The 25551-nt window shown below is 42.9% G+C and overlaps 7 protein-coding genes across 9 annotated transcripts; 3 read left to right on the top strand and 4 right to left on the bottom strand.

Annotated features, from left to right (window-relative positions):
- Nucleotides 1-41: 41 nt before the first annotated feature.
- Nucleotides 42-7772, top strand: LOC115757669 (aminopeptidase N). The gene is made up of 7 exons (XM_030697987.1): nucleotides 42-765; nucleotides 4410-5151; nucleotides 5223-5378; nucleotides 5450-6830; nucleotides 6899-7104; nucleotides 7160-7468; nucleotides 7525-7772. The coding sequence occupies exons 2-7, from the start codon at nucleotides 4424-4426 to the stop codon at nucleotides 7757-7759; spliced, it is 3015 nt and encodes a 1004-aa protein (XP_030553847.1). The 5' UTR covers nucleotides 42-765; nucleotides 4410-4423; the 3' UTR covers nucleotides 7760-7772.
- A 373-nt stretch (nucleotides 7773-8145) lies between these two features.
- LOC115757671 (UDP-xylose and UDP-N-acetylglucosamine transporter) lies at nucleotides 8146-9616 on the bottom strand. Of its 2 annotated transcripts, XM_030698000.1 has the most exons (3): nucleotides 9238-9616; nucleotides 8812-9177; nucleotides 8661-8735 (listed from the first exon to the last, which is right to left on the bottom strand). In XM_030698000.1, exons 2-3 carry the CDS (start codon nucleotides 9167-9169, stop codon nucleotides 8671-8673), a joined length of 423 nt encoding a protein of 140 aa, XP_030553860.1. In that variant the 5' UTR covers nucleotides 9170-9177; nucleotides 9238-9616; the 3' UTR covers nucleotides 8661-8670. The 2 variants fall into 2 exon arrangements, with proteins under 2 accessions (XP_030553859.1, XP_030553860.1); XM_030697999.1 differs by having other exon boundaries at nucleotides 8146-9177; nucleotides 9238-9595.
- A 198-nt stretch (nucleotides 9617-9814) lies between these two features.
- LOC115771965 lies at nucleotides 9815-11553 on the bottom strand. Its single transcript, XM_030717877.1, has one exon. It carries the CDS (start codon nucleotides 11517-11519, stop codon nucleotides 9885-9887), a length of 1635 nt encoding a protein of 544 aa, XP_030573737.1. The 5' UTR covers nucleotides 11520-11553; the 3' UTR covers nucleotides 9815-9884.
- A 255-nt stretch (nucleotides 11554-11808) lies between these two features.
- Nucleotides 11809-13491, bottom strand: LOC115771716. Its single transcript, XM_030717536.1, has one exon. The coding sequence runs from the start codon at nucleotides 13489-13491 to the stop codon at nucleotides 11809-11811; it is 1683 nt and encodes a 560-aa protein (XP_030573396.1).
- Nucleotides 13492-14006: 515 nt separating this feature from the next.
- On the top strand, nucleotides 14007-16266 carry LOC115772099 (eukaryotic translation initiation factor 3 subunit D-1). The gene is made up of 4 exons (XM_030718061.1): nucleotides 14007-14324; nucleotides 14444-15079; nucleotides 15143-15435; nucleotides 15489-16266. The coding sequence occupies exons 1-4, from the start codon at nucleotides 14126-14128 to the stop codon at nucleotides 16050-16052; spliced, it is 1692 nt and encodes a 563-aa protein (XP_030573921.1). The 5' UTR covers nucleotides 14007-14125; the 3' UTR covers nucleotides 16053-16266.
- A 540-nt stretch (nucleotides 16267-16806) lies between these two features.
- LOC115772100 (spaetzle-processing enzyme-like) lies at nucleotides 16807-18534 on the top strand. The gene is made up of 3 exons (XM_030718062.1): nucleotides 16807-16931; nucleotides 17091-17507; nucleotides 17566-18534. The coding sequence occupies exons 1-3, from the start codon at nucleotides 16868-16870 to the stop codon at nucleotides 18300-18302; spliced, it is 1218 nt and encodes a 405-aa protein (XP_030573922.1). The 5' UTR covers nucleotides 16807-16867; the 3' UTR covers nucleotides 18303-18534.
- A 57-nt stretch (nucleotides 18535-18591) lies between these two features.
- LOC115772097 ((E3-independent) E2 ubiquitin-conjugating enzyme) lies at nucleotides 18592-25391 on the bottom strand. 2 transcript variants are annotated; one of them, XM_030718060.1, is made up of 10 exons: nucleotides 25253-25391; nucleotides 23660-24073; nucleotides 23181-23443; nucleotides 22916-23120; nucleotides 22527-22779; nucleotides 21641-22460; nucleotides 20586-21579; nucleotides 19562-20519; nucleotides 19273-19491; nucleotides 18592-19216 (listed from the first exon to the last, which is right to left on the bottom strand). In XM_030718060.1, the coding sequence occupies exons 2-10, from the start codon at nucleotides 24056-24058 to the stop codon at nucleotides 19017-19019; spliced, it is 4311 nt and encodes a 1436-aa protein (XP_030573920.1). In that variant the 5' UTR covers nucleotides 24059-24073; nucleotides 25253-25391; the 3' UTR covers nucleotides 18592-19016. The 2 variants fall into 2 exon arrangements, with proteins under 2 accessions (XP_030573920.1, XP_030573919.1); XM_030718059.1 differs by lacking the exon at nucleotides 25253-25391 and adding an exon at nucleotides 24243-24415.
- Nucleotides 25392-25551: the final 160 nt, after the last annotated feature.

Genomic DNA, 25551 nt, shown 5'->3' with positions numbered 1-25551 from the left:
ACTTCCAAAATTTTGTTAATCATAATAAAATGTATTCAAATTTCTTGTTTGTTTTGACATGTAACCGTATTCTCTTCGGGTTTAAATTCATTTCAGTGAATAATTTATATTAGAGGATATACTTATTTGAGCTTCTATCTATTTTGGTTTTATTTCTAAAAAGGCTTTTCAGTATATTGGTAGATTCTATATAATAATCATTTGCATAATTACGCGACTGCTTGCTATTTCACTGTCTGTTTCTCACCCACACATGGGCCAAAGCTGTTACTCTCTTCCTCTCTTGTTTCGATTTCGATCTACACGTACGCTGGCTACAATTATGTTGTCGGTGCTGTTGCGCTTTCAGTTCTCGGTCGGTCGTTACGCGTAACGGTTGTGTTGACTTTCGTGCTGCTGCTGCTCGCTGGCTGATGTGATACTTGGACAAATTGCATTTATGTATATAAGCCAACAACGTCAGCGCAGAAATCCAATTCATCTTCCTGGAAAAAAAAACTTGTTTACTTTAATTCAATTATCAACGTGCGACTGTGAAATTGTAGCCTTGACCGCTAAAAATCTAGGCAATTTTAAATTTGCAATTGTGTTGGTGACCACCACTGGCTACTGCTTGACAGTGTGTGTGCAAGTGTGCGGGAGTATTTATTGTCATACTCGATTGCAGTTGCGCCGCCAAAGCATAACACAAACTGCACATAACTGTAAACTTGTAGAATCGGTGGGAGTGTAAGGAGAGCAGCGCCACCGCAGGCAGAAGAAGAGGTAAAACTCAAATCCAGCATACTTAACGCTGTAATTATTTTATTGATATTTTTATTTTAAATGGATTTCGTGATCCATTTATATTCTGCAACAGAAACAGTGGGCCACTACGTAAAGACAAGTAGATGTACACATAATATATATGTATATATAATTAAAAAAATATATACATGAGTATTTATTTGTGTACATACAACGTATAAGCCGTGAACTTATCAACACTTCATTTAATATCATTTTTATTTCTGCACATTTCCAATTTGTTTATTTTGTATACAATTTCCATATTAGCTGTTGATGTGTTTCGCGCACATCTCCAGCCTCAGTCAGCATTTTGCATCTGTTAAACATAAACTCAAATGGGCCACTCGCTGCCGGCTTTAAAACTTGATATCTACAACTACATATATATGTGAATACATATGTACATATATATTATGTGTATGCATGTATGTGTGAATGTGTGCTCATCATTTATGGCAGCTCACGCAGGATAAATAAATAAAATACCAACATTTCCTTGATTAGGTACTAGTTTCTTTATTTTTATAACCATTCATAGATCGAACTCATAAAAACTTTATAAGCATTTTCTACAAAAAAAAATCTGTTTAATTTTGTGCTTTCTGACTACACTGCTGCCGAAATTTAATTAGTGCACAAGTGCAAATTGGCCTGTCCAGTCCGTGATCACTTCTTCATTTGTAGCGCGCAAATATGTATGTATGGGTGAAGAGAGACCAGAGACAGATGGACGCCACGCAAACAGCGCCCCGCCCCCTTTAACATCATTACGATCATAATCATCATGCAACGTGCAATAAATATACTTTTTATAGTCTCGTGTGTGCGCCTCTTAAACGCGTGAGAGTGCCGCAGATAGCAACAGATTAAAAGCAGCGCCGCGGGGAAGCCAACGATTAAATGTGTTTTGATGTTTCAATCATGCTGATGATACAGTAAAAGCTGTACTAACGAACGGCTCTCTTGAACAGTTATATTATGGAAAATTCTTTTCTCTCACTTTTTCCACAAAACGCTTCTAGATCCAGCAAGTCAACTTTTTCTATATATAATATCCGCTCAAGGAAGGGTTCACTGTAATGTGACACATGCATATGTGTGACCATATGCAGCTAAAGGCGCTTCGCAATGTACATATGTCCTTGTGTGTTAATAATTACTTGACCAGCCAGACAGCGCCATCATCATAATCATCATCGGGTTTACGCACTTGGCCAATAAAATATTGCTATAAATTGAACCCTCGCAGTGGGACCACTGACCCCCATCGGGAAAGCGTAGACATATGAGCCACATGCGAGGGCGTCGCATCATCTCAGTTGTTTCTCTTTTTTTTAATGAAGGTCAAAGTGTCGGCAATGCGGCCAGAGTGGCCAGCGTTTAATTGTGGCAATTTGCAGCAGCCCGCAGATCAAATTAATGTCAAAACTCAATTAGCCGACATTCGGGCACACTTGCTCGTGTATATACAGATATGCATATGCAAATGAGTGGAACATGTTTACATTCTGTAGGAAAGCCGATTATCGCCACAGACATTTCATGTACCTTGTTGTATTTCACAGTATTTTTAATTGACATTTTCCCAGCTATAAAAATTGAATAAAATGCTGATGATTAACTTTTGCCGCTGCAAAATTACAAAACCACAAGGGTTTGCTGACTGGAAAAACCATATAAATTGTTTTATTTTTATTTTTGAATAACATTTTTTTAGCAACCTATTGCAGTGAAAATTAATAACTTAAAGATCGAATAATAATAAAAATAATAATTACATACATATGTATATATATGTAAAAGACATCAGATCTATTTAGTAACAGAATATCTGGTTTTTCTCAGATAAAACGTTTATTATTACAGATTATCTAGGTAACAGTCTAAGCCAAGGCTCTGTATGAATTGGGCTCATACAACTAATGAAAATACTAGACTTATAGAATCTAATCATGAGATCATTATTACGCCCTTGTCTATTGAGAATGAAGGATAACAACAATTGCATGCTTACTTTACTTACGTATTGAATAATATATTACTGTCTCATTATAAAGCACAGCTTGACAATCATTGTGACTAATCTTTTTATAAAAACGCACAAGCACTAGCAATTATTAAATAAATACACATATTTCGATGTGGATTGACCATGACTTCTTGATAACCATAGCCACAGATTATGGGGCTATAGACTGGACACTGACCCTTACCATAAGATTAATATAAAATTCACACTCTTTTACGCATTTGATCTGGGCAGCAAGATGGGATTGGTTTAACCAGCTGTTCATTACTCGGAATCATTAAAATATATCATTGGGAATTAACATTTAATTAAACAAAAACGTCTTATTGACAGCAAAATGGGAATTCCAAAAGAATGTATTCTCAACTGACACAATATATCTACAGCTAGCATATAGTGCTCTGACGTATTAAGTACATAGATCGTCGACTAAGCAAAACAGGTATTTAGCACCGAACACCTAGTCGTTATATGACACATAAATCAGCCTATCGAGAGGGTTACATATATATATATTTACAACGTTTCGCATGAGAGTATATCTTATGCTTGAACAAACTGAAATAAGTAAGTGGTTCTAGTCGGGAGCTCCCGACTAGGGGATACCCCGAACCCTCTTCTTCCAACACCAAATGCAAATATATATACTAGAAGCTACATATCGACATAGATTTTAATCGATTGCTTGGAAACGGGGCAAGTTCTCGAATATCGGAAGCAAACTTGATCTGCGCGGGCACTAGGAGGAGTCTCTAGCTCTTATAGGTCTCTAGCTCTTATAGGTTCTGAGATCCTTGCGTTCATACATACGGACGGACGGACAGACGGATAGACGGACGGACAGACGGACGGACAGACGGATAGACGGACGGACATGGCTAGATCGACTCGACTGTTGATGCTGATCAAGAATATATATACTTTATGGTGTCGGAGGTGCTTCCTTCTGCCTTTTACATACATTTGCTCAAACACATTATACCCGTTTTACCCATTTTTAATCGGTTCAGGGTATAAAAACACTCGCTGAAAATTATCGCTCTAAGCACAAATATTTAAATACATTTATGGAATATTCTATTATTAAATATTCCTTTTTTAAGGAAAAGTATTCCTTCAATGTAACGATAATGGGAAAAGGCATGAATAGGGTAATAAATGAAATAAGTAAATCGTGTTTGGGCTCAAAGATTTTCTTCCTGAGTGTACTGTATGGGGGGATATTTGAGATACTTAGCCGGCTAAATCTCTTAAGGGGTAAATTATATAATTATGCATATATACTTTGAACTAATATCATGAGCAACCCTTTGTCCTAACCACAATAAACGTGCATATAAGCACGATTCGATCAACGTTGCAAGACTCTGCCGCAAGTCCAGGGGGTTGTAGGAAACCACTGAAGTGGCCATGGCTGGGATTCAGATTGCAAAATAACGTGCCACTTTCAACCTGCAGATGTATATCGAATTACTGAATACATTACGACCATGACGAGCTATCAATTAGGCTTTGCAAATTGCAGCGGAAGTGTAAACGGAAGTGGTGTGCACTCCACACATACTAATCGATAAGTTCTTCCTGTGCACAGGTTAAAGCAGCGACATGGTCGTCAAGGAAATGCCACTGCACGAGAATCTGAGCATGGAGAGCCGGCATGGCAATTCCCTGGGCACACCCGCTGGCAGCAGCGGACCCACAGCAGGAGCCACTTGCTCACGCATGGGCCGACGATACACCGTGTCCCTGACGACGGCGGTGCTGTTGGCATCCTTCTTCGCTTGCACAATACTCGCCGTTGGCTTTATTGTGTATAATTTTGCGACTTGCGGCGATCTGGAGCCCGCAAGCGGTGAGGATATTGTTTGCACCAGCGTAAATTTGCGCAACTCAAAACATGCGCATGACGCCAGCGATGGACCCAAATACGATCAGGATGTTCGCCTGCCCCGCTCCATACAGCCGCTTAAGTACAATATCACGCTGGAGCCGCAGCTGAGCGGCAATTTCAGCTTCACCGGCAGCGTACAGATTCGTGTGCGTGTGCTCGAGGATTGCTACAACATAACCATGCACACCGAGGATCTGAACATAACGCGCAACGATGTGACCGTCCATCGTGCGCTGCCCAGCGGCAAGGACGAGTGGGAGTCGGACAGTCTACGCATCCATAAGCAGTACCTGATCGGTGCCAAGCAGTTCTTTGTCATTCAGCTGTACGATAAATTGCATCGAGGCTCGGAATATGTGGTGCACATACGCTTTTCGGGCATTATAAAGGACTATTTGCAGGGCTTCTATCGCAGCTCCTATAAGATGCTCAATGAGACCAGGTGAGCTGCGTGGCATCAACTCGGTAAAATTATCTGGCTAAGACTTGAGTTTTTCATTTTATGACTCACAGGTGGGTGGCTTCTACGCAGTTTCAGGCAACGGACGCCCGCCGCGCCTTTCCCTGTTTCGATGAGCCGGCACTTAAGGCGAATTTTACGCTGCACATAGCACGCCCACATAACATGACAACCATCTCCAACATGCCCATTGTCAGAAGCAATAATCAGTAAGGATTCTTTATTCGTTAGAAAAATATAATGAGACAAATGTAATCCAATTAACACCTTAATTATACAGCGAATCGTTACCCGGTTATGTGTGGGATCACTTCGCGGAATCGCTGCCCATGTCCACGTATCTGGTGGCCTATGCCATATCTGATTTTTCGCACATGTCGTCTGGTAATTTCTCTGTCTGGGCCCGTGCCGATGCCATTCAAACAGCCGAGTATGCGCTGAGCGTGGGTCCCAAGATCCTTGATTTTCTGCAGACCTATTTTGGTGTCGCATTTCCTTTGCCCAAGATCGACATGATAGCGCTGCCCGAGTTTCAGGCTGGAGCTATGGAAAACTGGGGCCTCATCACATTCCGGGAGACAGCCATGCTGTACGATAAGGGCGTAGCCACAGCCAGCAACAAGCAGCGCGTTGCCTCCGTGGTTGGACACGAGTTGGCCCACCAGTGGTTCGGTAATCTGGTCACGCCCAGCTGGTGGTCGGATATTTGGCTAAATGAGGGCTTTGCCAGCTATATGGAGTATCTGACAGCGAATGCTGTGGCGCCCGAGTGGAAGCTGCTCGATGAATTTGTAGTCAATGAGCTGCAGACTGTATTCCAATTAGATGCCCTTGCGACAACGCACAAGATCTCGCAGGAGGTCGGCAATCCGCAAGAGATTTTCCAATTGTTTGATCGCATTTCGTATGCCAAAGGCTCCACAGTAATACGCATGATGAGCCACTTTCTGACCGATACCGTCTTTCGGGGTGGACTCAGCAAGTATTTGCAGAGAATGGCGTATAAGTCCGCCACGCAGGACGATCTCTGGCGCTTTCTGACTGACGAGGCAAAAACTTCGGGCCTGTTAGATAGCAGTACCAGCGTCAAGGCTATCATGGACACCTGGACACTGCAAGCTGGCTTTCCAGTGGTCAAGATCTCGCGGCATCCCAATACGGACGCCGTGCGCCTGGAGCAGGTTCGTTTCGTCTATGGCAATAGGAGCAAAACAGACGACCGTCCGCTCTGGTGGATACCTATTACATATACCACTGCAGACGAGCTTAACTTTGAGAACACACGACCCACCACGTGGATGCCGCGCACCAAAACCTACGAGCTGGAAAATCGCAATCTTTCTACAGCCAAATGGTTTATATTCAATATACAGCAAACAGGCTACTACCGCGTCAACTATGATCTGGACAATTGGCGTGCGGTGACCCAACATCTAATGGATGCAAAAAACCATCTAGAAATTGCGCCCGCCAATCGTGCCCAGCTAATTGATGATGTGATGAATCTGGCACGCGGCTCCTATCTGTCATATGACACTGCCATGAATCTTACGCGCTATTTGGCATATGAGACAAATCATGTGCCCTGGAAGGCAGCTATTACCAATTTCAACTTTATCGATTCCATGTTTGTTAACTCTGGGGATTACGATTTGCTTAAGGTAGGTCCAATATTGATTAACAAGATCGCATCATTCTCTTGAGCTGACATTTTATTCTCTTCTTCCAGGACTATCTGTTAAAGCTGCTGCGCAAGGTGCAGTACGAGGTGATGTTCACTGAAGCGCCTCGCGGTAAGGAAGATATTCCGCTCTTGTTAAAGCGCTCTGAAATATTTAGCATGGCCTGTCATCTGGGCCACCGGAAGTGCATCTCGGAGAGCACCAAGCAATTCCAAAACTGGATTGAAACTCCCAATCCCGATGCTTATAATCCGTAAGTTGGCAAGTGATAGCTGTTGTCGATTAAAATCTTATATATTAAATGCCAGCATTAGTCCAAATATGCGTGGCATTGAATATTGCTCGGCCATACAGTATGGCACGGAGTACGAGTGGGACTTTGCCTTCAAGCGCTATTTGAAGTCGAATGTGCCAGCTGAGAAGGAGCTGCTACTGAATGCATTGGGCTGCTCAAAGGAACCTTGGCTGCTGTACAGGTATCTGCGTCGCGCCATTGCCGGTCAGGACATACGTAAGCAGGATGTATTCCGGGTCTTTGCAGCCGTGTCCAACACGGTGGTAGGTCAGCAGATTGCCTTCGATTATCTGCGCAACAACTGGCAGGAGATAAATATTTAGTAAGCTTCTGAGTGGCTTGGCCATTACCTTAGCTAATTTTTATTTGTAATTATAGCATGGGCTCACAGATATCCAACATTCACACGCTGCTCAAGTTTGTTACCAAGCGCATGAACACAAAATTCCAGCTGGCCGAGCTGGAGGCATTTGTGCGCGATGCGAACTGGGCTTACGACAGGCCCATTCAGCAAATTGTGGAACAGGTGGAAATCAGCGTTGACTGGATGAATCGCAATTACAAAACGATTGTCAAATGGCTGCAGCGTGAGGCAGGCACGCTGGCCACGTAGACACTAATCCACGCATCCATCCGCACTTGGCTTCAGCTGCAGCAGTATTACATTTTGCAACAAAAGTGGAGCTTTTAATTTTTAGCATGGGGCAACCAGTGCATTTATATATTTATGTGTATATTTTAGTATTTATGTCGAGTGTCATGTCAAGTCAAAGCCAAAGAAACCTTTATAGCGCTTGATCAAACTGTTTAATGGACGGCCATTTGGTCGACCGTACAAAAGCTAGTAGAACCCTGTGTACATTTTTTACTTTTAATGTCCTTTTTAATAAGATCTATGAGAATCTGATCTTTTATTTCGTATATACTTGTATTGTACTTAAATGTAAAGAATAAATCGTAATTTGTTCAAACTTGTAACTACTTTTAATCGTAAGGTTGTAAAATGGAATGTCTAATCATTTTTCACAGCTTTTCTTCTCAAAATACCCAAGGAAACTGGACTGAGAACATCAGCAAACATTAAAGTGCCAAGAAACACGAGCACAGTGCCCAACCAGTGATAAATTGTAAACGGATTACTGAAGTATACAATCGAGAATACTAAAGATACGAATTTACGTAGTGTCAAGATCAATGTGACGGTAAGGGAGCTGCACTCGGTGGTCAGAAAATATACAGAGCTAATGCACAAATGCTGCATCAGAACATTACCAAGCAAATAAAGCAGCAGCAGCGGCACAGCCACATTTCCCAGCCAAGCAAATTTGTAGGGTTCGCTTTCTAGGGCCAAAGTCCAATGCGCTTTGATGTTGTCGTGCATAAACAAAAAGGCGGGCAGCGGCAGCAGATGTGTGTAATAGAGTGCCTCGCGGGCGCACTTGCCATGTCGACGATACAACAACTCTTGGGTGATGCCCATGTACGAGGAAATGAAGAGCGCCAGCACAAGCAGCAACACGCCCACTAGCCACCAAAATATGTTTGTCTCAGAGTGTGTCCCATGCCCTTTATCGATGTCCACATCCCGGCTAGAGAAATATGTGCAGATGAATATGCCGAGAGTAATCATGATAACGGATATATATTGCTTGACCCGATACTGACGTTTGAGTATTATGGTGCCCAGGCACATGTTCGAAATCAGACTGCCTCCGCGTATAATCATGTGCAGTGTCATAGGCACATTTAGATGGAAAACATAGTTATTGCACACGCTGGTCACAAAAAACATGACCACAAGCAGGGCATAGTCCCGCAGACTTATCACACGTTTCGCTCTACCAAATTTCGATGTGAATACGAATCCTTCCAGGGCAATAAATGCAAACTGGGCAGCGGTAATTAGATTACCCGCACCTGGATCCAATTTAACGAGCAGCTCCAGAAACACAACACCACAACAGCAGCCAACAAAGACGCTTGCAATGGCTAAACAAGCGCGAAGATTCATTGCGCTGGCCATGCATTAGACTGTAAATTTTGAAAAAAAAATTAACTTCGAATGCGTTGACGGCTTACAATTAAACTCACCTTTGGCCAGATATATAGGCCATTGGACGTTTGCCCAACAACTTTCTTTTACCCATGTCAACAAAAACAAATGCCACAGGTGGGCAACATCAGCCCTGACGGATAGTACGCTGATCAAACTTTCGATAGACTAAGTTACCAAAAATATATTAACTTTTCATGTATAAATAACATTGGGTTGACTGCTCTTTTGAGAAATCATGAATTTATAATAAGCATTTGACAACATTACTTGTTTAAACAATACAATAATTGATCAAATTCGATTAATTAAGCAAACAGAGAAAACTTGGTTCATGGCAGCTCAAAAGAACAAGTTCAGTCAGTTCACTTAACAGATCTTCAATTAACAGAACTGCCAAGAATGTCTGTTAACTAGCTAACCTTAAATCAATTTTTAAAGCAATGTTATAGTTGGGCGCAAAAATACAAAAATTGTTTGAATTAAAAAATAATAATACAAGCTTCCACACAAAGAAGTAAGTTTTTATTAACTACGTTTTGTTTTGTATGTTTCACTAGATTTAATAGCGCTTATTGCTTACAGTTACGTTCCTTTTGAGTCCATGCGTGACATATTTATTTATATAGTCGACATTGCTTCCAACTAAAGAATAATTGAGCACCCAATTTGTTTTAATGACTAATTAAATGTCCAGCCAATGCCTTGCCCGACTTATAAACAGCTCGCAGGCAAAGAGGGTCAAGCTAATTAGCACACCAACTACGTAACCTTGCAGCACGTCGTGCAGGTCCTCAGTCACTAACGAGCGGACATGACGTGCCTCGCCCAGGTCCCGAATCTGCAGTTTGCCCGCTTGTACCATGTAGTAGAAGCTCCTGGCCACCCAGTGCATGTACAAGCCCGATTGACTCAGTTGCAGTAGGAAATGATGAAGTGTGGCACGATGCGGCGAGTTCTCCGGAATAACCAAAGCGAAGGGCACATACTGATAGAAGCAAAAGTTCTTGGAGTAGTAAAACAACGGCCTGGAACTATATGCCTGCTGCTCCGCGTACAGCTGCCACTTGGTGTGCGTTACGGTATAGGCGTAGCTGGTATTCAAGGAGTTTCGCAGCCACAAAAGCTCCGCCACCTTGTCGCTGAGGTAAAACGCTTGCGCATATCGCGTGCGCAGATCAAAGTCATACAAGTTGTGTTCGAAGCGCATTCCAAAGATGCGCACATGCGAATTGGAGAGTGCGTCAAAGCTGTGAATGGATGGCTTTCCAGGTGGTGCAACAAGCAGGGTAACCAGTCTGCCCTGGACGTTGCAGGCCAGCATAATGGCCAAAAGCTTCCAGCCTATACCAAGCAGACGTCTATGACGATGGTAGCGACCTAGCAGGAGCTCATGGAGCGCCCAGAGCACGGCCAGAAAACACAAGGTAGCAGCAGGCAACATCCATGTGTATATTTCTCGTACACCTAAGAGCGGCTCCATGGGCAACATTGTGCACCAGCTGGCCATATATGCAGGATATGCGTACTCATGGTAACGATCCAGGTGGCGCAGCGTTAATGGCTGCACGCTGGCCGCTATGTCCACCAAATTATCACGCGCCAGATCCAATACTTGAATGTGACTCAAGAACTTTCCCTCTCGAACCACATCGATTAGTTGCAAGCCGGCATTGTGTTTGCGTGCAAATTCCTCCAGCATGTTCCAAACGTAGCCAAGCAGTCGAGGCTTACCTTCCTTATCGCGATAGAGTATGGTGTTGGGCTCAGACAGATCCGGCATTGTGCGAATCCGATAACCATGCAAGTCCAGCATTTTATCAGGATACAAATTGAAAAGCTCCTGCGTAAATTGTTTACGCTTCAGCAAGAAACTTGGATATGCATCGTAGATATACAACGTATGCGTTTCTCCGAAACTCCCAGAGATTAATGCAGCATTGAGCATCTGATTTTGTAGACAAAATTCTAGCACTCGCCTGACCAAGGGCACATCCTGATTGGTAATCAATTCTATAAGCAGTTTGGTCTGGCGCATATATCGCAAAGTGCTTGAGATTGTGTTCAGCAAATCCAGGCGATATACGCCAGGTAAGCAAGCCACAACCAGTAGTTGGGCATTGATGAAGCTGCTCAGCTTGAGTTCATCAATTGAGCGCCACCATAGCAAAGGAATACCCTTTCCTAGTACTGATAGCCAATTCTCCAAGTGGCAGCGCTCCTTTCCATCCTCAGGATCCAAATAGACTATTGTGCTAAAGCTGTTCAAGCGAACAATGGCTGAAAGGAGCTCAGCGTAGATTTCAACACTATCGTTCATGGTTAAGGTCTCCAAAACGACTGACTGCCAGCCTGGCAAGTGTTACAAAAGTTTACCCACATTATACTCTTACAATTTGAGTATGTTATTTATTTCATTCATATTAACATGTAAATTTTGTAATACAATATAAGAACGGGTTCCTTAAACTTCATTTTCTTGTATACTTTTAATAGAGTTTTGAATATTTATTACCATAATATTAACCTTTAGTTGGTGCTAAAGTGTATTTAACCGTCGACCACACGGATCAAGTTTGTATTAATGACATAACTTTGAATAATGACTTTTACAAAATGTGCAGGCAAACATTGATATAGAACACAATCAACTCAAATACAAATATCAATAGGGATATAGCCATTGCATATCCATATAACACCACTATGAAGTCCATCTCAACGAGTTTCAGGGGCTTTACTACAACTTGGGTGCTTAAGTCCTGCAGTTTGAAATAGCCCGCGTTTAGCATATCGAGAAAATGTTTGTCTATAAAAAACCTAAGGATGCCGCTTTGCCGCAACCAAAGTATATATAAATCTAGTTGATTGCGATGCAAAAAGTTTTCTTGAAAAATAACAGAATTATGTGAAACTTGTCGCACACAAAGCTTGGTAGAGTAGCGAAAAATTGGTCGTTTAAAGAACTTTTGCAGTTCGGCAATATTGTTCCACTTAATTTCATAAATTGTATAACCAAATGAAGAATTAAAACTATTACGTTGATATACAAATTGTGTGTAGTTTTCAAAGGATATGAATGATGATGCGTACTTGATTCTTATTTCGTCAGGATACTGATTAAATTCAGCACGTGCTCCGATAATCTTTAATCCGGATGCGTTCAACTGCTCCCAACTGGAAATCAATCGAAGTTTCTGCGGACCAATAAACAGCGCAGATAGTTGCGCAACCACGGTGCAGAGCAGAGTCAGTTGAATCAATGAAGGGAGCAGTGTCAAGATCGGCCTTCCGGGCATACGGCGTTTATATAGGTGGCGAATCAAACAATAGACGATACCCAGATATACCCACATCCAGGGCGACTCCAACACTCCGGTCATAGCCTCACGCGGACTGACCACACGCTCCACGGGCAACATAGTGCACCAGCTGTTGATGATAACCGGGTAGCTGAAAGTATTGAGGTTGCTATTTGAAGAATAGGTGAGTGGGAAAAGGCTGGTGGTAACGTCAGTTGTTCCATTTTGGATGTGCGGCAGTAATTTAAAGTAGCTGCTCCGCACAGAATGGGTCGAATTGGAATCATAACTCAGATCAAGAGTGGCGTTCAAGTAACGTGCAAACCCCTGCATAAAACGCCAGAGCACCCCGGTTGTTATTAATTTTCCGTTGCGATCTTTGTAAACCAATAAATAGGGCTGTGTTAGATCTGTCCGTGTCCTTATCACCTGGCCGTGTAGGTTGGCCAGTTTGTAGGGATATAGCTGCAAGCTGGCATGGTAGACCTGCGACAGCAGCCGGAATTTGGGAAACATTTGATAGGCATAAATCATATCAGTGTTAAAGAAATCATTCAATAGCAACAGAACATTCGGCATAAGCAGGTCCTGGCAACGCTTAAGAATCTGTCGGCCTTGTTCCAGCATACTTGTTTGATCCGGATCCCTTGTGCATATCTGTAGCAGCAGGGGTACCTCCCTCATATGGTTCAGCATTGTACTTAGCGTGATCAATACGGGTTCAAATAAATCAGAGTTCAAGCAAACCAAGCCCAGAATACCTACATTCTGGCTTAACCTTAAATATGGTGCATTCGACGCGTTGTTCCATACCAAAGTGGTAGTCGTCATGTTTCCCTCGTCCAATAGTTTTTCAATCCAACAGCGACATTTTTCCGCCTTGAAGTACAGAAGAGTTCTGAATCCAAGCTCACCTTTCAAGTGCAACCAGAAGCTAGCCAGTTGCTCTGCACTTGGCCAGTCGAGTACGGATTGCTGGTTCTTCCACATTTGTATTACGACTGTTAGCTTTGACAAATGTCCTGGATGCTTTTATAAGGGTCTACAGAATTGAAGTGTCAGCATGCTTAAGGGGCTGACTTGCAAATTGGCATATCTAGTATCCGAAATTATAGCGGAGCAAGGACTTTTGTTCGAAAATGTTAGATCTTTATAAGTATTTCGACGGGATAATTATAATTGCGCTTATTATATACATATATATCACCATACTAGTTAAAGTATATTATAAAAACGGATATTTACTTTTATTGAATTTATTTTACTATAACAAATATTAGTAAACATTTAAAAAACTTGCTTAAGTTCGTTATTATATTTTGGATCTAATCGTAATGTAAAATTTGAATGTAATTGATAATAACGCAAATAGTGAATCACGATTCAATATGCTGTCACAGCTGTAACTAGTTCCCTTCAAATACTTTTGCAAAGTAACAGTGACTGCTTTGTATTTATCGCACATCTCTAAGAGCTATCGCGCCGACTGTCGCTCTCTCCTTCGCACCAAATTCGCGAGCTGGTCATATAGTTTTTTTTTTCCCGCACTGGCATAATAATTGTTTCGCGCTTTCATTTGCGAATAATTTTTTAATAAAAAAGATTAACTAGCAACAGCCGTGAAATGAGCGAAACTATAAACACGGCGGCCCAGTTTCCAACGTTCGAGAAACCGACAGTCCAGTTCAACGAAAAGGGCTGGGGACCATGCGAGCTACCAGACACGTTTAAGGATGTGCCTTACCAGCCATTCAGCAAGAACGATCGCCTGGGCAAGATCTGCGACTGGACAAGCACCTCTAACAATGACAAGAAGTATCAAAGTAAGTTAAAGCCAAACTTTTATTTTGCATATGCACAAAGTGAGGTTATGTTCGCATGTCTGCGCTTTGTTTGTGTGTGTGTCGTGGCAACAAACTGGAGATTAAACTTTTGTTTTTAGATAAATATGCTTCTACCTTTGGCACCGGCAACCAATATGCCTATTACCATGAGGAGGACGAGACAACGTTCCATCTGGTGGATACGGCACGCGTCCAGAAGCCACCGCATCAACGTGGACGTTTCCGCAACATGCGTAATTCGCGTTCAGGACGTGGCCGCAATGCACGCGGTGGGCTCAATACGCACGGTCATGGCATGACCACACTGAGCAGTAAGAATGTTAAGGCACGCGATCCGCGACGCGGCATGGGCAAACGGTTTGGTAACCGCGGTCCGCCACCAAAGATGCGAGAATCTTCGGTGGCTGTGCGGGCCGACTGGGCCTCCATTGAAGAGATGGACTTCCCGCGTCTCATTAAGCTATCGCTGCCGAACATCAAGGATGGCGAGGATATTACCACTTGCGGCACCCTGGAGTACTATGATAAGACATACGACCGCATCAATGTGAAGAACGAGAAGCCGCTGCAGAAGATTGATCGCATTGTGCACACTGTAACCACCACTGATGATCCGGTCATACGTCGTCTGTCCAAGACGATTGGTAACGTGTTTGCCACGGATGCCATTCTGGCTACTATTATGTGCTCGACACGCTCCAACTACTCTTGGGATATTGTCATCGAAAAAGTTGGTAAGGGATCTCATGCATAAAACTAAAGTGACTCTACTAGCCATGCTTTTATTTTATCGACAGGCGAGAAAATCTTCATGGACAAGCGCGACCATACGGAATTCGATTTGCTAACTGTGAATGAGACTAGCGTTGAACCGCCCACTGACGACGATAGCTCGTGCAATTCGCCGCGTAATCTGGCCATTGAGGCCACCTTCATAAATCATAACTTTAGCCAGCAAGTGCTCAAAACCGGCGACCAGGAGGCCAAATACAAGTTTGAAGAAACCAATCCCTTCATTAGTGAAGACGAGGACATACAGGTGGCCAGTGTTGGCTATCGCTACAAGAAATGGGAACTGGGCAGCGATATTGTAAGCACATCCCTTATTTGCGTAACTTCTAACTAATTGAAAATCTTTGGCAGGTTCTGGTGGCGCGTTGCGAACATGATGGTGTGCTGCAAACGCCCAGTGGTGAACCGCAGTTCTTGTCCATCAAAGCATTAAACGAATGGGATTCGAAGCTGGCCAACGGAGTTGAATGGCGCCAGAAGCTTGATACACAGCGCGGCGCCGTGTTGGCCAACGAGCTGAGAAACAATGCTTGCAAACTGGCCAAATGGACGGTACAAGCTGTGCTTGCTGGTTCTGATCAGCTAAAACTGGGCTATGTATCGCGTATTAATCCACGTGATCATTCGCGTCACGTTATTCTGGGCACGCAGCAGTTTAAGCCGCACGAGTTTGCCACGCAGATCAATCTGAGCATGGATAACGCCTGGGGCATATTGCGGTGTATCATTGACTTGGTGATGAAGCAAAAGGATGGCAAATATCTGATCATGAAGGATCCCAACAAGCCGATTATACGCTTGTATGATATACCCGATAATACATTCGACTCAGATGATTCGGACGATGGCGAGGGAGATGATGGTGAAGGTTTCCAGCAGGTCTACAACTATGCCAACAACAGCAACAAGATTTAGTTTTGTTTCCAGCTCTGTTACCATTATTACGCTATAAACACAAACACATACGCATACCTATAAACATATTTGTATAATCATAAAAACAACAACCGGTTAAACAATGCCAAATCACATTAATAATTTTGTTGGCATTAGCTTTAATCATTTGATTATAAGTTGGCTTCGTTTGCAAGTGCAACGAATTCCGAGTAAAATACAGAATGGAAACAGACTTGTTCAGTTGTGTGGCCTTTTAATGGGTAGGTCGCTGGGCAATGCAATATACCCAGCCTCACAAGCTGGCCAACAATTGATCATTCGGACATCTAGCTGATACATTGGCGAAACGAGGTTATTCTCAACGCGAAGCTTGCGACAATCAGTTCAGGCTAATCTCTCGGACGCTATCTGTTTATGTTGGCGGCAATGAAGCTGCAGCTGATATTGCTGGGCGCATTAGGCGACTTCTAGTTGTACATTGTTTATCTGGAATTGTGGTCTCCTGTTACTCAAGCCGATACACCGGTTGAAGAGAGGATCTCGATGAGCTTTCACACCAGGCCTCCAAGTGCAAAGAACTCTGAGTAAAGCACAGAATGGTAACTGACTTGTTCAGTTGTGTGGGGCCTTATTGGGTGGATCGCTAGGCAATGCAATCCGTACAAGCTGCTCAACGATCGATCACCCCTGACATCTAGTCGATTTATTGGCGAAGATAACGGGCAGCATTTGCCTGAAAGCTATCAACTAGTCGTCAATATGAAAGCGAGTTTAGTCTCAACGCGAAGCTCGCGACGATCAAGTCAGGAAAATCTGTCGGACGTTATCTGTTCATGTTGGCGGCAATGAAACTTCATCTGATATTGCTGGGCGCATTGGGCGCCATTGGCATTGCTGGTAAGATATTTGGCCTTTTTTGTTACATCATTTATCTGGAATTGTGCTACCTTGTTAGTCGAGCTTGAGTCTCCTCTGACCTTCAACCGGTTATACCGGTTGTTGTAATAGTGCAATGCTAATTGATATTGAATTAATCGGAATGCTGATCTCCGTTAGCTGCCGCCACTGCGCAATTTAGTTATGGCAGCTGCGAGACCAAAGACACCAAGGAGCACGGCTTGTGCATTCACATACGAGACTGTCCATTTCTCTACGAGATACTCAATATAAGCCAGTCGACGCCAGAACAGCGTCAGCTGCTCTCCGATAGCCAATGCGGCCTGGATAATACTCGTCAAAGCGGGTTGGTGCAGCGTATTCTGGTGTGCTGCCCGGACAGCAAACGCCGCATGCAGAGCGCAGACACTGCAACTGGAACACCGATTGATAATCGTTCTGGGGGCGAGCCTGATCCGAGCAATGTGCTACCTAGCATAGGCACTTGCGGTATTTTATTTTCGAATCGCATTATTGGCGGCACTAAAACGCAGCTCTTCGAGTTTCCCTGGATGGCGCTCCTGCAGTACAAAAAGCGTAAGTTTCAGCCACTTATCTGCTTAGCATCTGGTTGATTTATCTTTCAAACTGGCAGCCAAGGATGAGCTCGATTTTAACTGCGGCGGAACATTGATCAACTCACGCTACGTTCTGACGGCCGGTCACTGCTTGAATAGCAGCCAGCTGCAAATGCATGGCTGGCAGTTGTATAGTGTGCGTCTGGGTGAATGGGACATAAGCACTGCTCCGGACTGCGTGACCGAGGTGGGCAATAAGCAACGCACTTGTGCACCCATGCACTTGGACATTGAGATTGAAAAGCGGATTTTGCATGAGCTATATGTGCCAAACTCCATTGATCAGATGCACGACATTGGACTGTTGCGTCTCAAGCAAGCGGTGCGCTTTACGGAATATGTGAAACCCATTTGCCTGCCGGTTGGCGACGATGTGCGCAATAACGATTTCGAGGGCTACGCCATGGACGTGGCAGGCTGGGGTGTTACTGAGGACGGTAAGCCTAGCAATGTGAAGCTTAAAATTACTGTGGATGTGTGGACTCTTAAAAGTTGCCAGGATAAATATCGCGCCTACCAGATGCATCTGAATAGTTCACAGTTATGCGCTGGCGGAAAGATAAATATTGACACCTGTCAAGGTGATTCCGGCGGGCCACTAATGGTACCTACCCATGTGGGTATGCAGGAAGTTTTCTTTGTGGCCGGCGTCACATCATATGGCCCCAAGCCCTGCGGCCTGCAAGGCTGGCCAGGTGTTTACACGCGCGTGGGACAATATGTCGATTGGGTAGTGAGCAAATTAGAAATTTAATCCGATTGATTACTTTAATAAATAAAATTGGTAATTTATTATTCACATAGTATCTTGCATTTCCTAGCTTATTTAATATGAAAGAAGCGATGTGACCAATTGCCTGCTTTTACTACATTATTTAAAGTGGAATGCAGATTCCTAGTTGGGGTTCAGCTTAAATCCAAGTGCTATTAACCTAGCGCACAACAAATTTAAATACAAAATAAATAAAGTTCATCTAAGCAAAACACAAAAAATTGAAAAATACTTTGATACACTTTTGCCAATAAAGAAATATACATCAAATTCCTAGTTTAATCAATTGAAGAACAACTAGATTATTTACAGAAAGAAAACTAATGCTGGGAATTATTAGCTCTATAGACATTACATATTTTATAGGCAATATTTGTTTGTATACGCATGAACTTGGTGTTAACATAAAACGAAATAGGGACTAACTAAATAAATAAAAAGTTTTTACAAATAATAAGCGACAAATTTAGGAAAATATCTTTTTTTTTTTTTGGTTATAAAGTTTGTTAGCCGATCGATAAGCCAAGTTAATAAGGTAGAGAGTATTCGAGCTGTGATTACTTAAATATATAAGAAATAAACCCTGTGAAGGGCTCAATTTCAAGAGCAGGCGGCGATAGTCTTGTGTTTTATATAATAGGCACCACAACGAAGGCAAGGCTGACAAACATTGAGCATTGCGAATATTCGCGTCAATCACACATCCTCGGGTGCAGCTCGCGGCGCTGTGGCCGCAACAGGAACAGCCGGCTCACTTTCCTGCTTCTTTTCTAGTGCAGTCAATTCGTTCTGCAACGCCTCCAAGACACCTTTGACCGCAATGCAAAAGCCACGACTGCAGGGCAACAATGGAAACTCTGGCATCTCGCATGGTGTTTTATAGTCTTTAGGCATATCTGTGGGAGACATTCCGTTTAAAATAATGTTAAATGTCATTTAATATATAACAAACCATTAATGCTAGTTATTTTTAGTCGTTGTGCGTCGGCCGAATATTCAGACCAAGCCTGCATGCGGCCATGTAACTCGCTACCGAATTCCTTAAAGTGCTCAATCAATTCCTTTCGAAAGATGAATGGGGGATTTTGCAATTGTTTTACCGTTGAATGGACTATTTTAATAATTGCCATTTCATTGTAGACGCGTGAGTTCTCATTGCCCAGCTGAGTGCCTAAGAATGAGTGGATTGCAATGATATAATTCTAAGTTGGTCTGTAATTAATTTATGTTTGTTAACCTACCACGTTGTTTTTCATAGCCTGCCTCATTATAGTAGGGCTCATCGACCAGTATGAGTCCCTGTATAGAGACCAGCACCTGCAGCATTGTACTCTGAGGCGACCACACCTCAGTATCGCGTCCTGACCAGGTGCCTAGCAACGAGACGCAAACCTTGCCCTCTTCATATAAATTAGGATTAAGGCGCTCCGTACAAAAGCTTATGTAATGACAAGTGGGCGGACTCTTGGGATAGTCACAACCCATTTGGAAGTCAAAGAAAAATAGAGCGTTTTGGTAAGGTGTGCGCTTGGGACCCACCATCATGACAGATATGAGATCCATACGATCCTCATAGGCACGCACAACAACGCCTGGAGGTAGCGATGCCTGGAGCATAGCATACTCGCGCTGTACGGCACGCTGATAGTGTGCCTTGTTGTTCGGATGTATAATATTTCCAATAAAATAATGACCAAGTGGAGCATTGGGCATTACTTCAAAACAATTATTACTTGACGTGGTAACCTGCCAGGGCGAGGGTGATGAGCAAGCGGTTGGACTTTCTAACGGGGGCAATGACTCAGAGAGTCCATTGAGATTCAAGGGCTGCTCCATAACCTGATCCTGCTCTTTCTCATATGCTGGCGGGATATCATGATCTGACGTCTCGACGTCGACATCCTCCTCCACATCCACATCCACATCGCTTATGTGTTCATCCACATCCTTGTCTTCAGTTTTGTTTCTGCCAAAGGTTTCCACGATTGCCTCGCGGCACTTGGCCATTTGTTCTTTGATCAAAAAACAGAAAACCTCACAAACGTCCGCATCGTGATTAGCCACTAACTCAATACTGGTACTGGAAGACGACCTCAAAATAGACTGTTTTTTCTCGCCTTGGGTAGTATCTTTTGAATCGCAACCGGAAGTGATTTCGCTCGAGCTGTTCTCGCCGCGCGAATGAACTCCAGAGTCATTCTTTAAAACAAATTAAATTAAAAGATTTGCACGATTCAATCTGTACATTAATGTTGGGTTGCTTACCTTACTGTTCTTATGCTTCTCGAAGGCCTTAGTAATGCTGACACGTGCTGTTCTGATCATATCCGCATATTCGCTTCGATACTTGGTAATCAGCTCGTTATAGGTTAGCTGAGTTTCGCTATCGGACAGTGAGATGTTGTCTAGAAGTACCGACTGCTCTGCGGAATCCTCAACGTTTATCTTTTCGCTGCTGCTATTCTTTTTGCACTGGACCTCATCAACATGAGTGGAGGACTTGCGTTTATTTGGCGTAGATGTTGAAGCTGCTTGTCCTATCAAAGGCATCTCCAACTTTATTGCTTGTCGAACAACTGGTGAAGCTATATCCGGTATAGAAAGTTGTGCCTCGACATTGCGCTGAGATGTGTCCGCAGCGGACTGAGGCGTATTTGAATTGCTTTTGGCTGCAGACGGCGAAGCAGTCTGCTTTTGGGACTGGGGATTTTTCTTGCGGCACAGAATACCGGTAAAGTAATCTTCGTGAAAGAAATCTGTTTTTAGAAAACGGTCTAGAAATCGGCAGTTATTATATACGGCCAGCAGATCTTTGAGAACATCCGCCTTTCGCTGCTCTGGCAGCACGTGAAAGATTTTTTCCAGGCGCTGAATGGCTTCTTTGGCACGATCGATTCCTGATATTATGTGATCCTCTACATCCATCGATGCGATGCTAGCGCTTATGTTCATTGTTTGGCTATTCTCCGACTGTGTTTCCCAAGAATTCTCCGAATCATCAGACTCGTACGCATCTTGCGTATCGCTCTGATGGATCTCAAAAAGATCCTGCGGATAGCACATGGTGATATGGCCCTTGGCCCACCAAACACGCACACGGCCATCGGGAAAGTTGTCAATTACTTGGCCAGCTGTAGAATTAAGATCCTCTCCCGTGAAATTAGACACTCGAATGACCATGGTGCCTGGTCTGTACTGATAGTCCGCATGATCTTTCAAATCGTAAACACTAAGCTCCTCCACATCCTTGCATGATGGACTGAAAAAATGGATGTGCGCTGACTGATGAGTAGTTCATTTTTTCGATGTCATTTACTTACACTGGATTATCCATATTGCCATAGATGTTGAACCACTTAACTTTAGCTATGCGTTCATCATGATCCACCGACTGTATGACCCCGTAATCTATCTGTGAGGTACTGTAATCGTTAGCCTTGCTAACAAAATCTCCTGGAAAGAACTCATGATTGTCCAAATGGTGTATCGGATATAGATCGGTTGAAGGTATGCCTGATTCCACAGATCCATCCTGCCACACAACCGTTAACGAACTATACACAACCAAAGTTTCTACAACCATATCATCGCCATCTTTGGGATCGCTTTCCTTTCTTGGCATTGATGTTTTTTTGCTGGGTCGTGGTTTTTTCTTGCTTGATCTACGTTTGAAATTCCGTGTAACAATACGGGCTGCTTGCGAGGCAAAAGAGTTTAAGGAATTCGTGCCACCTTCAGTCTCGGGAGTATTGGCTGTCGCTTCAATTGTTTCTATTACGTCCTGAGTTTCCTGTAGTGGCTCTTCATCGCCCTCATCATCCGCAGTGTCCCAGGTCTCATCATTGTTTGCCCGTGTCTTTTTACCAGTTGAGTGAGTTGAAGCGGACGTCTTAATTGGCATATTACTTGCATCGTTATTTTCGGCCAGAGAGCGATTCAGTCGCTGATTGCTAGGTTTACCTGTGACACGCCGCACTTTGAACATGTGAGCACTGCGAGAGCTGGATGGCGCCGACGGCGAAGGCGTGTTCTCAAATCCAGTCGCAGTCGCAGTCGAGTTTTGCTTCGACAGCTCATTCTGTGCCGTTTGCTTACTCTCCTCGCTCTTTTGACGTTGGAAAATGTTCTGGTATAACTTGGCTGCACAACAGATTGAAGATATGCTTATCGGTTATAAAAACAATAAATAAATTTACGTTTACATACCCTGCTCCTGCTCCCAGACGGAATATTTTATAAGTTTATCACATTTCGAATATTTGAGGTAGAATCGATCGTGAATTTGGAGCATATAAGATTCGTAGATGTTCAAGCGCTTAACATTGGCCAAGTCATCGCCCTTTATGCAGCTTTTTGGCTGCTTCAGTGGATCCAATTCATTACCACTATCAAACTGCGGCGTGGCCTTAAATGTCCAAGCAACAGTTATCGCCGTAGTTTTGACAGATTCGACAGTATACTAAAAAACAAAGACAAAATGTCACAAAGTAAGCAAGGACAGTTTTCATCTATACCTAACATATGGATGTATTCATATAGAAACAAGAGAATAGAGTCTAACGGATAGACCGCTATTTATGTATAGTTCTACTAACCATAGAGCGTCGCTTGCGATTGGTTGGTAAAGGTATGTCCGGGGTTAAATTGGTGACGCGATCCAAGGGCGGTAAACGTCCAACAACTACATTATTTGGGTAGTATACACTGGGACTAAAGACTTCACGCTCACTGGGCCCATAAGCATCCCTGAACTTGTGGAAGTCGTTCGATGTGATTTCAAGAAGTGTGCCAAAGCTTGATCTACCGAAGAAAATCAGTTATTTAATGCAAACCACACCCTATTTGCGGCTGCTTACTCACTTTAGCACGGCAGACTCATCTACGTTGATGGTGTATCCAATCCAATTCCCTAAGCATACGGGCACATCGCGTGACCACTCTGAAATCGGCTTTAAGCGCTCCGAGGGCACATTCCTGATCACGTATTTGGTGCCCAGCACTTTGACGTCTGCGCGGACGTTTACATCGCGCACATAGCCAGCCTGGCCAGACATATGTTTCTGTCCTGGTAGGCGGCGTCGCACCACATCACCTGGCATCAGCGTGCGGTCGACGAGGCCAATCTGAAATATGTTCACATTGTTAGAATTCGAGTTGGAGAAATAACGCACAAAAGCAGAAGACAAACAACACGTGTCAATGCTGATGTGCCCAAAAAGGCAAAACAGTTGTCTAAACAGAAATAACAGTTATTTACAGTTCTGCACACACATGTGTGTTCATACATACATGTTGATGTGAATACAGCAGTGACAATTACATAACCTCAACATACTTACCGATTTTTCAGTTCTCACAATTTCCTTGCCATCCGGATAGAAGGCGACGCGCACCTCGCCCTTGCTGAGCACCTCGTTAGCTTCCTCCTCCTCATCATCCGAAGAGTACGATTCGGCTGTTCCAGTGACGACTCCAAAACGTACGCGACCCTTGCGATCGATGCGAAATACTTCATCCTCGAAAAAGAACTGAAACTCCCGATTGTCCGAGCTCTTAGACGCCGCAGCGCCGCCAGCTGTTTTACGATTACTAGATGCACCGCTTGCCACAAATGGCCGCGATTCAGCTGTTGGTGACGTTTCAGTCTCCATATCTACTGCTGCTCCTGGCGGTGGTGTCGCCGGAGTCTCCATTGGGGTGCCGCCGGCATTGGCAGCACCCGCGACTTGACTCAACATATTACCAATTGTGAACTGTGTGAATCAGAATAAAAATTGCACATTTAATTCTGATGAAATGCGATATTTGATTATTTGCAAATTTCAGTTCGCAAGTTCGCAACCCAAATCACATTCTTATATGCTAGAAACATCGGCTGCATCAATTAGGCAGCCGAGATCCTGAATGGATTTCTGTACATACCATGGGCCGCCTATCGGCAAGAAGTTGTGCTTCCTAGTTATAATGTATGTAATTGCTGTTTCACGTACTCTACACAATCGAATTTATTTACAACCGAGTACTGGGCGAGAGGTGTCTAGCATAGTTCAGATTTCTTTCTAATACTGCTTAATGAATACATTTGAAGTCTACACTGGGGCGACTCCGGAATTTTGTAACAATTTTGCCAACTTATTTAAAAAAAAAAAAAAACCAAAAATACAACATCTGAAAACTAGTTAAGTTGGGCCCAATGCCTGTATTTCGTACAGCAGCACATTTAACATTTTACTGAACTGTTGTTAACAGAGAGCACCCATATTTACCAGAGAAATGCGCCTTCGGTCGTCTCATGAGTTTGATTAAAATTTAAATTTAAATTTTAAATAGATACATTTTGGGGCAAGAGTACAAAACAATTAGTTTTAACAAAAAAAAGTTCCTCTGATAGCTGGCTTACTGCAAAAAACACCCCAAACAAGAATCGAATTTGAATTTAGCAGCTGATTGCTAACAGAACAATAACAGGGCACAAAATATACTTTATTTTAAAAGCGACGAATCAATGTTAGTCTATACATATATGTATATTATCTTATGTATGCCATATACATCAATTTGATTTAATAATCTCAAGATATCAAACATCAAATCCTTTTTTGTAGAAAGCATGGCTAGTAAATCGATAATTTTTCGATACAATTTATTTTTCATGCGCGCCTATTATGTGCCCGGTATTGTGGATGCAGTTTATGGCATGTCTACTATAAATAAAATTATATAGATAAACCATCAAAAGTCAACAATATTTGCTTAGTACACACCTATTTCGAAAGCACGTTCTGCAGCGCTATTAAAAGTAGTAACACTAAGCTGGCGACCATAATTAGTACATATACTATTGTGGCTATGATGCATATTATTTTCATAATACTATAAATATCGCATAGCTAGCCGTCAACATTTCAAATGCCATCAAACCGTATACTTACTCGTTTCTTTAAAAGCAAGTGCACTTTGTGCAAGAATATAGTTGTTATACTGATTTGCACGTATTTACAAATTTCGCTGTGTATTGTTGCATTCACAAAAATTTTTCACAAAAGTGTATACTTAGATATAAAATAAAATTATGATTAAAATATAACAAACAAATGAAATTTAAAACAAGACATGCTTGGATTTTTTTTCTAAACATATGGGGAGATTTCGAATACACCAGGGCTGCTATTTTTCGATTCCAAATGACATAGCTAGTACCAAGTATGATTCTCCTAACGATACCGTTAAC

This window comes from Drosophila novamexicana, unplaced genomic scaffold, assembly GCF_003285875.2.
Source record: "Drosophila novamexicana strain 15010-1031.04,08,12 unplaced genomic scaffold, DnovRS2.1 tig00000108-arrow-pilon, whole genome shotgun sequence".
Classification (NCBI taxonomy): domain Eukaryota; kingdom Metazoa; phylum Arthropoda; class Insecta; order Diptera; family Drosophilidae; genus Drosophila; species Drosophila novamexicana.
Note: the sequence above shows the minus strand (reverse complement) of the source record. Positions and strands in the feature narration are given on the sequence as shown.